The sequence below is a fragment of the Nematolebias whitei genome, chromosome 15, assembly GCF_014905685.2.
Source record: "Nematolebias whitei isolate Nwh7 chromosome 15, NemWhi1, whole genome shotgun sequence".
NCBI classification, from domain to species: Eukaryota; Metazoa; Chordata; class Actinopteri; order Cyprinodontiformes; family Rivulidae; genus Nematolebias; species Nematolebias whitei.
Window position 1 is genome coordinate 17,968,284 of NC_056512.1, and position 13,778 is coordinate 17,982,061.

Genomic DNA, 13,778 nt, shown 5'->3' on the forward strand with positions numbered 1-13,778 from the left:
ATGGATGGATGGATGGATGGATGGATGGATGGATGGATGGATGGATGGATGGATGGATGGATGGATGGATGGATGGATGGATGGATGGATGGATGGATGGATGGATGGATGGATGGATGGATGGATGGATGGATGGATGGATGGATGGATGGATGGATGGAAGTAGTAAAATAAGCATTAGCAGAGCAGTGGTGTTATTAGGGCAGCATGGTGGTGCAGTTGGTAGAGCTCTCGCCTCTCAGCGAGCAGGTTGTCTCATTTAAAATCCCGACCGGGGTGCCTTTCTGGGTGCAGTTTGCATGTTCTCTTGGTGCATGCGTGAATTTTCTCTGGGTACTCTTGTTTCTTCCCACAGACCAAAAACATGCATGTTAGACTGATTGGTAACTCTGAATTTTCTCTAGGTGTGAATGAGAGACTGACAGGTTGTTTGTCTCATTTATCTCGTTTGTCTCGTTATGTGTCCCTGTGATGGACTGGAGACCTGTCCAGGGTCCCCCGCCTTTTGCACAGTGATGGCTGGATCTGGGCACTAATGACCCTCCCATGACCCAAAAAGGAAGAAGCGGGTAAACATACTGGATGGATGGATTCTTAATAAGGGTCCCACAAACTCGGGGACCTTAGTCTGTGCGGAAACTATGTGCTCTGTCCGCAGAGGGTTGAGACTTCATACTCGAGCATCCACCCTGAGCGGCTGCAACCAGCTCCGCAGGCAAAGGGCGTTTACCTTCGGGACAAATTGAGTTCACCGACTGGTCATTTACTGACACGCCTACTGGTTTGATTGATAGGTCGCAGAAACAAACAAACAAACAAAAAAAAAAACGAGAGCTGGCAGTCCAGCCGCAGTGGTGTTCTGTGTTTATATGTTGTTAATAAAAAGTTCTTAAAAAAAAAAAAAGGGCTGGCCCTGCAGCCCACACATCAGACCAGCCCAACAGGAAATCTCCAGACCCTCCCACAGCCACGTTGGACTTGATTTTAATTCACTCGTGACAAATTCCTTCATTTCTCACCATTTCAGTCCTGGCATCAACGGAGGAGGAGAAAGGGCTTGCTTGCCTCTTGGAGAAAAAAAAGAAAAGGCCATTAAATCAGATCAGGGATGAAGAAGGGGAATTTAATACATTGGTGTTGCAACAAAACAGTCCGTCACTGGGCAGTTTATTGTGCGACACCGAGTACTCGTACGCGGTCGTAAAAATTGAGCTTTGCACGGACATGCCCTGCGGGCGTCCGCTTCAACTCTAATCCGGTATGCGTGAACCTCCGCAGACTGATGTCCGCGCGAGTCTGTGGGAGCCTTAGTCTTTTTTGTGAAAACGTATCACAATTTTAAAACAGGACTTGTTAGTGAGCAGCCATTTTCATTAGGTATAATAGAATGTCTCAAATACTGACACAGATGCCTTCCTTTGCTTCATTGTCATCCATTATCTTTTAATAATTTCTTCCTTTTCAGGTCACAAGGGTCACTGGTGCCCATATCCAGCAGTCACTGTGCGAGTGGTGGGGAACACCCTGGACAGGTCTCCAGTCCATCATAGAGACAAACGAGACAAACAACCATTCACTCTCTCTCTCTCTCTCTCTCTCTCTCTCTATCTCTCTCTCTCTCTCTCTCTCTCTCTCTCTCTCTCTCTCTCTCTCTCTCTCTCTCTCACACACCTAGGGACAATTTAGAGTTACCGATCAGTCTAACATGCATGTTTTTGGTCTGTGGGAGGAAACTAGAGTACGCATGCATGGAGAGAACATGCATGGTCTACTCAGAGGGGTTAGGATTTGAACTGGCAACCTTCTCACTGAGAGGCGGCAGCTCTACAAACTGCACCACCATGCCACCCTTTTCTCATTGTATTTTAATGGATTGTGTCTCTTAGTGTTGGGTCAAGCTCACATTGCTTTACTCTGTGTAATGATTATAACGATTAGAGACTGATTCATGTGGTGTATCAATTATGCCTGCTAATGTATTTTTCATGGTTTATGATGATGGCAGTGATCAGAAATGCACTAAACGTGTTAAATATTACACTGTGGCTGCTCTATGAGACCCTGGTCACAGTGGATGTAAGAAGTGATAAGTCTGCAATGATTCTGATCATCAAACTTCATGGTCATGATGGTGTATCATTGGGATGGTGTCTATGGTGCGAGGCCCAAACACACTGCATGGATTGGCTGTTGAGAATTTGACTGACCGTGTTGGCGTTGTGTCTGTGCAATGACTCGATTGTGAAAAGGGTCATGAAAACAGCATAGCACAGACATGACATCCATATTTTTTGTAGATAGTTCTTTGAAAAGCTCAGCTGGAGAATCCAGAGCTCATGTCTAACATAACTGAAGAGCTAATTCATGACTAGTCAAGTCTGTCATGATCTGTGTCTTCTTGAGTGTTAATTATTTATTGTCTCTGTGATTCTGGTATTTTGTTTCACTTGTGTTTCAGCCTCCCCGGTGTTTCCCCCCTCATAGTTCAGCTCCTGCCTCCCCCACTCTCACCTGATCCTCATTTTGTCTCCCCAGGCGTTGTCGTTTCTCCCTCATTTATCTAACATGGTTAAATCAGGTCTTTTGGACGGACTCTTCTTTGTTGAAACGTTTTGTTTTTTCATCCATAAGACTTCTTCAGTCTGAGAAGCTGCAACAAATGCAGTTGTATTAACAACACCTTCTCATAGTGGATCAACCAGTTTGTTGTTGACATCCAGAACTAGCTGTTCACATGATAAAGGAGGACCATCAGTAATCAATAATCTATCTGGATTATTGAGCATGCATCAGGATATTATCCCACAATTGTTTCCATTTAATACTTGTGTTGTTTTTCCTCATTTATTAACTGTGCATTTTGCTTTCAAAGTCATTCATGTTTGTTTGTTTGTTTGTTTCATATATTTCTGAGTTCTACTAGTGAGTGCTTTTGATGCCTTGTCAGCTTTTTGTTAATGAAGATCATGTTATTTTAAATTTGAGCATTCTGGGGTTTCTGGCAGCACATGGGTCCCAACTCTTTCTAAAACATGATAAACTCCAGATCAAAGTGGACTGCTGCCATCTTAAAACAAGTTCAATAAAAAAATTAAAAAAAAGAGAGAACACACTGGCTCATGAAAACTTTGCACTGACATAGCAGCAGCAGCTAGCTGTAGCCCTTCAGATGCAGCTTGGGGCACTTCCAGGAGGAGCATGATCCTATTTTTGTTGAAAATGCACGTAATGCAAACTTAATGATGATTTAAAGTTCATAAAACATCACTTTGATAAATACAGTGAAATAACTAAGATTGGTCTCCATCCCATTCAGATGACGTATAAACTCTTTTTTTGTTGTTGTTTTCCTTCTTTCGGGTGCTCCCTTCTTCAGGAATCGCCACAGCAAACTAACTCAAATGAAGACTTGGCAATTGTTTTAACGCCGGATGTCCTTCCTGACACAACCACAGACCACCGAGCTACCACAGTGTGGAGCAGAGAGCTGCTATCGAGGGTGCCCAGGGAGCAGATGGTGGGGGTTAAGTGTCTTGCTCAAGGGCCCAGACTGGGGAAAATGAAGGTGGAGACAAGTGTTTCACCTTTCCCACCCAAATTTTGTTGTTGTCGGTGCCTGGAATCAAACCGGTGTTACACCATATTCTGTGACCACCGTATATTGTGACCGTAGGGAGCGCTGTTGCATTTTTACATCATACTTTGCAATATCTGATAAACACTATCATATTCTGTGACCGTCTATATTTCCATAATCCTCATGATTTTAGTGAGCAGATGTTAATGTTTATTCTTTAGAGGAAGGAGGCTAACTGTCTCCTTCCTCCAAAGAATAAAAAGTAAAATCTGACCACTAATATCATGACTATTATGGAAATATAGACAGTCACAGAATATGATAGCGCTTATCAGATAGTGTGACCACAATGTAACTTATAGAAAAACATTAAATACTTGAGCCAAACTGTTTCTGCTGACTCTCTACTTCCTCTAAGGAATAAAAAGTAACATATGACCACTAATATCATGACTATTATGGAAATATAGACGGTCACAGAATATGATAGCGCTTATCAGATATTGCAAAGTATGGTGTAAAAATGCAACAGCGTCACCTACAGTCACAATATACTGTGGTCACAGACTATGGTGTCAACTGTCAACCTGTCAACTTGCGATCACAGGCCAACGTTCTCTAACCTCCACCACTCCCCGTGGATGACATATGAACTCAGTAATACAGACAAATAAAACTAGTTCCTTAAAGAACTATCGAAAACAGGGGAAATATTAACTTTTCACATTATTTCTTCAAAAGAACCGAGTAACTCTTTACATGATGTATCATCTGGAGCAGTCTGAAGGTTGTTTTCAGTGAATGATTAGAGAATGTCTGCCTGACTGCGTAACAAACCATGTGATTAGATCACCAGCTCGTGCCTCTCTCCACCTCAGTTACAACTCACAGACTGCTCAGGGACTTCCTCTGAATCATCTGACTGCTTGCATAAACAGATAAGGGCACAATTGCCAGGAGGGCTGCAGCTACTTGTGTCGAAGCATTTTTAGTCTATTGCTCACATTGACCTTTGAGGTTATAATAAGACTCCAGACACCAACGTGCAGCAGCTGAAAATTAAAAACATAAAAATCAAACATGGTCTACAGTATGTTGGGTCAACTACAGTTACGTTAATGAATCATCCTGCTTACAGATCATCTCAACATACTCAACATGACAGATAAAAACTGAAGCTGTCTTACAGATCCTGAGCTGCCGTTGGTGCTGGAACACTGTGGGATGTGTGACACACGAGTGAAAATCACAGCAGCAAAAAGCGTGTCCCGAGCTCTGCTCATGAACCGCGGAGATTAGAGGTGAGAAAAGAGAAGTGCAAAGAGAAGAAACAGCCTAGAGGGTCAGGCAGACCGTCAAATCTCAGAGACAGAGTTTATCCTTAGTGTAGAGAAGGCAGATGTAGGAAAATAAAACTAGGAGTCAACATGAAAACACTGAGAAACAAGATCCTGACTTTTACAGAATCTGTGCTGTAAGCTGGAAGAGATGTTCCATGCTTTAGCTGGGATTTGATAAAATCAGGAATTTGAAATATATTTCATGGCATGCAGCTCACCTCCACAAACAGGAAGCAGGGAACGATGGAGCTGCTGCTCTTCACGTTGGGCTTCTCCTCCACTGCCATCCCTCTCTCTGGGTCTTCTTACCCCTGAATGGAAGGAAGGCGAGTCAGTTTAGTTTGACCTGAGAGCAGTAGGCAGAGTCCAAGATTTTGTAAAACGTATTCAAAACAAATTGTCTTTTGAGCTTTTACTATCTTGTCTCTGTCTTTGCACACTTTCATTCATTTCTAAACCTAATTTGTTGTTCATTCACATGCAGCATCATTGGACAATACATTAAGGTAATAAAAGTAAAATAATTTCTTAGTAACTCAGAATAATGGTGTTTTAACAATCAAACAAAGGCAAAATAAAGAAGCAAAATATGTGTTGCATTTTGGTCCTTTACACTTTGCCTTTGGCAAATGATTATTATTACAAGCAAGTAATGACAGGTGACTATTTTCAACATGTGCGGGTGTCCAAACATAAAATGTAATAACTCTTTAAAAGAGCCCGTCTTTCTCATGACCATTTTGGTTGAAGTGGATCTTCATCAATAGATTTTCGGACTTTTTGAAGTTTTTCTCATTTTAACCCTTTACCTGATCATTCTCAAAATACCGGTACAAGTTTTATTGTTGTTGTTTTCTGGTCATTAAATTAATGTTCAGACAGAAGGAGTTTAAGGAGCATTAAGTGTAGAACCACTAGACTGAGGAACAACTTCTACCCTGAAGCTGTTATACTCATGAATCACTAACCAGAATAATCACTGTGAAAAATTACATCATGTTGCTGCTGATCTGTTTCAATGTTGCTGCTGATCTGTTTCATGTTGCTGCTGATCTGTTTCATGTTGCTGCTGATCTGTTTCATGTTGCTATGTTTATGCGTGCTCCTCTGCTCACACAGACTCATGTTCGTGCTGCTGTTCGACATAATGATTTTATGCTATTAGTGCTTAGTGTATTTGTAGTTATCATTTTTTCTTAGTTCAAATCTTTGATCTTATTACTGTTTTTCTTTTACATTTTAATATTTTTGTTGGATGTAACTGGGACCCTGTGTACATAATTTCATTCCACCACATGTGTCCCACGTGGTGGAATGACAAATAAAGGACCTTGAATCCTTGAATGGTCAGAAGTTACTATTGTTGAGTGAACACATACTTCAGATTTTAAAAGGTGAATAAAGGTACACTTTAGCTTTATTTCCATTCAATATATAGCAAGTCACAACAGAAGTTGTCTCTGAGTGCTGAACACAAACATTCACATACATTATAAAAGACCATTGGTAAACGTTATCCAAGGAAGCAGCAGATTGTGTTGAATCTTCACTTTAGCAGTCTCCCATCCTGAGCAAGCACAAAGGCAACAGTGGAAAAGAAAAACTCCATCTTAACAGGAAGAAACCTCCAACTGAACCAGGCTCATGATGAGTGGCCATCTGCTTCGACCAGCTGAGTTTGAGAGGACAGGAAGGAGGAATGGAAAAACAGAGAATGACAGGACCAGATGTACTGTCTATTGAAAGAACATGTAATGAGTTAAGAGAGGGACCCAGAAATTCAACCACACACAGGAGTAATAAAACAGATTTATCAGGAGGTGAACTGCTGACGGAGAAAATTGCCTGTATGAGGGTGAGAAAATGTCTGAGGAATGGAGAAGAAGTGTGCTGGTGCCCATTTTTAAGAACAAGGGTGATGTACAGAGTTGTAGCAACTACAGGGGAATTAAGTTGATGAGCCACACAATGAAGATCTGGGAGAGAGTTGTGGAAGCAAGACTTAGAAAAGAGGTGACCTTGAGCAGCAATATGGTTTCATGCCAAGAAAGCGCACCACAGATGCCATCTTTGCTTTGAGGATGCTGATGGAGAAGTACAGAGAGGGTCAGAAAGAACTCCATTGTGTCTTTGTGGATTTAGAAAAAACATATGACAGAGTGCCAAGAGAGGAGGTGTGATATTGCATGAGGAAATCTGGAGTGGCAGAAAAGTATGTTAGACTGGTATAGGACATGTATGAGGACAGCAGGACAGTGGTGAGATGTGCTGTAGGAGTAACAGCTTCAAGGTGGAGGTGGGAGTGCATCAAGTTTTGGCTCTGAGCCCCTTCTTGTTTGCTCTGGTGATGGACCGACTAACAGATGTGGTCAGGCAGGAACCCCCGTGGACAATGTTTGCAGATGACATTGTGATCTGTGGTGAGAACAGGGAATAGGTGGAAGAGAACTTCAAGAGGTGGAGGTATGCACTTGAAAGAAGAGGAATGAAAGTCAGCCATAGTAAGACAGAGTACATGTGTGTGAATTAGAGGGAGGCTGGTGGAACAGTGAGGCTACAAGGAACAGAGGTCACAAAGGTGCAGGACTTCAAGTACTTGGCGTCCACTGTCCAGGAAAATGGGCAGTGTGGTAAAGAGGTGAAAAAGAGAGTCCAGGCAATATGGAGTGGATGGTGAAAAGTTTCAGGAGTGATTTGTGATAAAAGGGTGTCAGCAAAGGTCAAAGGAAAAGTTTACAAGACAGTGGTGAGACCAGCTATGTTCTATGGTCTGGAGACAGAGACATGGACAAAAAGACAGGAGAAAGAACTGAAAGTGTCAGAAATGAAGATGTTGAGGTTCTCCTTAGGAGTGACAAGGATGGATAAGATTAGGAATGAGATCATCAGAGGTACAGCACAGGTTGAAGAACGGGGAGATAAAGTTAGGGAGGCCAGCCTAAGATGGTTTGGACATGTCAAGAGGAGGGACAGTGGGTATATTGGCAAAAGGATGTTAGAAATTCAGCTGCCAGGAAAAAGACGAAGAGGAAGGCCAAAAAGGAGATATTTGGATGCAGTTAGAGAGGACATGAAGGTAGTTGGAGTGAGGACAGAGGATGCAGAGGACAGAGTGAGATGGAGGAGGATGACTCGCTGTGGCGACCCCTGAAGAGGGAAAAGCTGAAAGAAGAAGAAGAACTCCTGAGGGAGACGCTTAACTGAAACTCTGCAGAGTTTGATCACAGGCGGAGATGCAAAAGCTGTGATGACATTCAAGTGAGGGAGGTTTGGAGGTACAGCCAGATCACTTGATACGTGAGTGTAACCTGGAAGGTCCAACAAACACTCCTCTACAGGTTGTGGAGCTTAGTTCTGGGAACTAAAAACTCCTTGAGTTCTGGGTCTGCGATTGTGGTCAAAATACAATGTGGGTCAAACAGAGAGGCAGAAAAGGCAAAACTTATCATGGGGTTTAGTGGGAATCTGTGGTCAGAAAGCAGAGCGAGAGTCGAGGTATCCAATGGGCAGAAGTTATCTGTTATGGGCAGGGCAGCAAAGAGAGGAATTCATGGTCATGAAGTGGATCAATAACAAGAGCAGGAACAAGAATGATGGATTACTTCAGGCACGAGACGATAAGATAATTTGGCAGAGACTGGGAAGTGCTAGCACAGTGCACAGGTGCAGCTGGACGGAGACTGGGAGTGACACAGGTGAACTGAGTGAAGGTGATGAGTGGAGGAGTTTAGGACAAGCATAAAATACATAAACATGGGCCTGAAACATGAATCTTTACAGAAAGACAAAATACATGTTAAGGATAGAAATAATTACAAATACAAAACAGACAGAGTGGAGGAAGTAAAGACAGCAGCAGAGTGAAGAAATGTGGTCTGATTGTCCTCCAGCAGCCTAAGCTTATAGCAATATACTGTAACTAAAGGACAACTCGGGAAACTAAGCCGAGTCTTAAAACTGGATGATGTGTCAGCCTCACGGACAGAAACTGGAAGTTGGTTCCACAAGAGAGGAGCCTGAAAACTGAAATATCATCCTCTCATTCTGCTTTTGGAAACTCTAGGAACCACAAGTAAACCTGCAGTCTGAGAGTGAAGTGCTCTGTTAGAAAATTATGGAACAGTAAAATCTGTAATATAAGATGGAGCTTTCTATTTATCAGTCAACTAAATATCTTATGAGACACTGAATAAATTTTGATGAAAGTGATTGGATGTACAAATAGAATTGAGCAATGTTTGAACTCACCCTATTTAAGGCAACCACAGCTGACCAACATCATTAGCCAATACAGAAATGACTATATCTCAATAATTTTCACAGCTCGCTACAATTTGGTGTGGTAGCAGCTGAGAGTCATCCTCAACACAAACTCAGAGTGTTGTTCATTATGCCACATATTTGCTTCAAACGCTGACATTAACTGTTACAGCCACAATGTGATCAAACAGGAAACACTGTTAACATGCCATGCAAGAAGCAACTTTAGGGGCCTTACACTTACCAAACAGAACAGCAAATCAACCACAGTCATGAATGGAGGATCCAAATACAGACACACAAACTTTCTGAAGGTTAAAAAAAAAATAATGTTGTTTTTTATATCTCATTGTACATGAAGGGTATTTGTTGTGGTCAGGCCAACTTTCACACTGGATAATGATTCTTGCTACAACAAAGTCCATGCTCAATAATCCAGGTATACAATCCAACATTTTTCAGTCAGGTCATCAGTTTCTTTTTTTGTGCTGAAACGTTTCACCTTCGATCCGGAAGGCTCCATCAGTCAAGGAAACACACAACACAATTCCTGACTGAAAAATGTTGGATTGTATACCTGGATTGTTGAGCATGGACTTTGTTGTTATCAACCAGTTTGGAACGACTGTCAACAAGAGGGCCGGCAATGGAGGAGGAGGCATGCCAAAGACACCAACTTAGCACCAACATAACTGGTTTGTTCCACTTTGAAGTAAGCTGTTGGGCTAAGAATCAGTTTTGTGTTGTGTGTTTCCTTGACTGATGAAGCCTTCCAGATAGAAGGCGAAACGTTTCAGCACAAAAAAAGAAACTGTCCAGATGACCTGACTGAAAAATGTTGGATTCTTGCTACAATTTCTGCAATCTGTTATAGTGTGGCTGCATTGTGGCAAATTTGGAAAACCTCTGTCAGTGAAAACAAAATCGTGGCACTGGTATTTTCTTAGTTTTTCCTTCTACTTTCCATAAGATGCTCTAAGGCATCCTCGCCATGCTCTATACTCTAACCCTGGCATGACACTCACTGATCTCAACAGGATTCAGCTACTCTCTAGATCACACCACACCAGAACGTCTCCGATAGTTTGTTTTAACGACCTTGTCACAATAATAGTTGTAGCCTTGGCAAGAGGCCAGCAAGACCAGTCCTACTTCAAACTCTGATGACCATTAAACCATGTCTGTGTGTGGCAGATAAACACCAAGACATGCTGCTAGCAACAGACACTGTGCGATCACTGTTGTCACACTTTGCAAAAATTTGTTTGCCAGATTGTGCCAGGCCAACTGCGTTTATGTATTGGAGAGAATTCCTCTTAATTCTTTCTTGGCCGTAGGAAATAGTAGGCCTGAGGGATAAATTAAACATAAATTCAAGCTCTTAGCAGCTCTCAGAACATTGCAATGTGGAAAGCAAAAATGCTTTTAGAGTTAGTTGTGTGTGCAGTAGTTTAAATGTGATACTTGTCCAAAGAATAGCTGTCATTGTGAACAAGCAAAAACTCCATTTGATGGAAACCAACTGAGACAGCAGGAAAAAAGTACAATAGAAAGAAAAATGACTCTTGTTTCATCTCTTGAAGATAAAGATGGAAATATTGTTTTTCTGTTTTACTGCCTAGATCTGAAGCAGCACAATCTCCCACACTTTGACCCACAGGAGAATAAGTGCTTGCTCACAGATTCCCTAAAGGTATAATTATCTCTTAAAGAAATGGCTCAGGTGGCCTGAGAGGAGGCAGAGAAGAACCAAATTATAAATATCTGAGAAGTGGACCACTGAGCCACTGATAGTTCTTCAAAAAATGTGAATAATAAAGCTCAAATGAAACTAGCTTGGGGTTAATACAGTGTTCTGATCATCCTGAGAAACATTTTCAAACTGTGCATGTTGGTGACGACTTTGCAGCTTCATTAGTATGGAAAAATCTGTGCACTGCTCACCAAGCAGAGCAGAGAAACAGTGTTGGAGACTGACACAGATTCTCTGTTCTCACAGCAGCTCCTGATGAGCAGTGATCAACAAGTCACTGAAAGAACTGGACAGCTTTTATAAACTGTCAAGAAAAACCTCAAGAAAAAAGGTTGTTTACACAATTATCTGCGACAAAGTAAGTTTTAAGCATATTACTTGTTTCTTTAATTATAGAAGTGAAAAATCTCCTTTACAGCTACATTTTGCTTATCAGTTCCCTCAACTTATGACCAGTAGGCCAGTTAGCAGCAGTTTTAGAAAACTACAGAATATTTTGTGTGCAAGGATCATAACTGTGTTCTATTTTGTATAGCCTACGCCCTTTAAGAGCTGTCGCTGGTGGGTTTATCCCGTCATGCAAAGCATCGCACTGAAAAAATTTAGTCCACGCCCACCTGTTGTGTGGGCCCCACCTGGTCCGTATGAATTACGTTAAGAGCGGGTAATCGGCTCCCATTTTTCTTCAGCAAGCTAATAGCACTGTCAGAAGAACGAAGAAGGGAAGTTGTCCAGCTTGACCGGCACAACCTTTGTTAAGGCTGCCTGGGGTCCCGCCATGCCAACCTCCTGCCGTCCTGATGAGTTTTCTTCCCTGAGGAGGAGCAGATGAGCAGCCTTGTTTCAAGGTAAGCGCAGAGGATATTTTTCAGTGGCGGGTTGCTACACGCTGGACAACGCCATCGACCCTTTTTTCCTTTTAACGCCGACTCTCGGAGCGAATCGGATGGCTCCTCCGGGACAGGCGACGTCAGCAGCAGCCCCCGCTGCTCACTCCTTCCTGGCGAGCGTAGTATTGGAACGACAGGGGCTGAGTGAATGCTCACCCCCCCGGGCCTTTTCGCATCGGCGACCACACCGCTCCCAGCTGTCGATCTCCTTTCGGAGCTGCTCGGCATAATCTAGGAGGCGGCTGACATGAAGGGACTTTTTTTCTGTCCCTCTCCTTCCCCCGCCCAGATCGGATGATCTAGCTGGAAGGATTTTTGGCTCCACTCCGGCTCGCCGTCCTGATCCCATCTAGCCTCATTTCCCAGCAGTGACATCCTACTGGAACAAGGCTGCAGCCGGACCTGGTAGACTGAGAGCGCCGGTTTCCACATTTGCGACCATCACCAGAGTGGAGGGGTTTTACCAAGAGGAAATTCCCTCGGTGCCCCCCTGGAGCCAAACCTGGCGGAGGCTCTCGGAGCAAAGATGTCCAGGTTGGACCAGCGTCCTGCACCTCCGGGGAGGCCTGACCAGACGGTGATGTCGCTCTCCAACCGAGCTCACCAGCATATGTTCCAGGCGGCCACAGCAAACAATAACGTTCCACCGCTGACGTATAGCATCTCAGGGTCCGGAGGGACAGACCTGCCTCAGGAGACGAAGAGCTCCCTCTGCAGGCGTCTGACGTCACCCTCAACCCATGTGCCTCGTCTGTTGTCTGCCTTGTCTCGCATTGCAGCCTGGATGACAATGGTTCAGAGGTCCACCTGGCTTGTCACTCCCCCTCCCTGTCGGAGAAGCTGCAAATGGACTCTCTGGAAGGCCCCATCACGACGGACATGCTGTTCGGAGCCAATTTTCAAGCTGGAGGAGGTGTCGGAGACTGCGCGCCATCTGATTAAGCCGCACCCCTCCTCTCGCCATCCCCACCACCACCCGCTGGAGAGAGTGCCGTGGCCGAGACAGCAGAGACGCGCCACAGCTGCAGCAGCGTCTTCTTGTTCCGCTCCTCCGCCAGCCCCTCCCGTCAGAGTACAGCCCTCCTCATCCCGACAAGCCACAGGGCTCACGGGGGAGAAGATTTTAAAATTATTCATTGTGGAGGATGTGTGTGCATAATGATGGTTTGAGTTTTTGGAATAAAACGTAAACATCATTCAGGAATTAAAGTGTCTGATTTCAGCCTGACTGTCAGTTTGTACGATCTCACAGCAGCTTTTCCTCACACATCCTCCACACAAGCAAGCCGGTGTACTCCAACAGGGTTTAAATCAACGCAGCCCAAGCTGTGCACTGCCTCCTCAGCGCACAGCTCCTGAGCGTAGCACAGTAGCGCCGCGCCGCGCCCCCGCAGCAGCAGCAGCCCTCACCCACAGTCCAGCATGCTCAGGGGTGCGCACATTTTCTCTCAGCGCACGCCAGCTCACATCAGCACGGATGTGAGCCCGCAGCCTGAGTGAGGCACACATGACGGCCGTGATTGGCGTCCGTAAATAACGTGACGCAGCATAAATGCGTGCCCGCTTCCCAAACATTAAGTGGAGTGGCAAAGAGCGTGTGCTCCAGATAAATGGATGAACCGTTTTATCAGCAGAGGATTCACGCTACAATTACAGCTCAAACCCCCATTTGGAGGAACTCTAGAGACGTTTTCTGTCATCTCTAGAACAGATCTTGTCCCCCCACGCAGAAGCTCAGGAAATTCTGATAAAAAATGTAATTTCCAGGGTCCCAGAAGGAGAGGAAAACACAGGGTTCTACTCTCGTCACTTCCTGGTCCCAAAACGGACCGGAAGGATGAGACTCATCTTAGATTTGTCAATTTTGAACTGTGAGACAACATTTCTATTCAAAATGCGTCGAGTCGCTCTGCAGCCGCTACATAGAGCAGGGCGGAGAATTCTTTTTTTTTTTTTTT

The 13,778-nt window shown here is 43.9% G+C and overlaps 1 protein-coding gene across 1 annotated transcript in view; it reads right to left on the reverse strand.

The window, feature by feature from the left end:
* The window catches only part of plppr2a (phospholipid phosphatase related 2a), a 129,596-nt gene that overhangs the window by 99,907 nt on the left and 15,911 nt on the right, over nt 1–13,778 (reverse strand). Inside the window, exon 2 of the mRNA XM_037689421.1 lies at nt 5,136–5,228. Within this exon, the coding sequence (XP_037545349.1) occupies nt 5,136–5,204 (69 nt within the window). The 5' untranslated portion in view covers nt 5,205–5,228. The remainder of the gene's footprint in view (nt 1–5,135; nt 5,229–13,778) is intronic.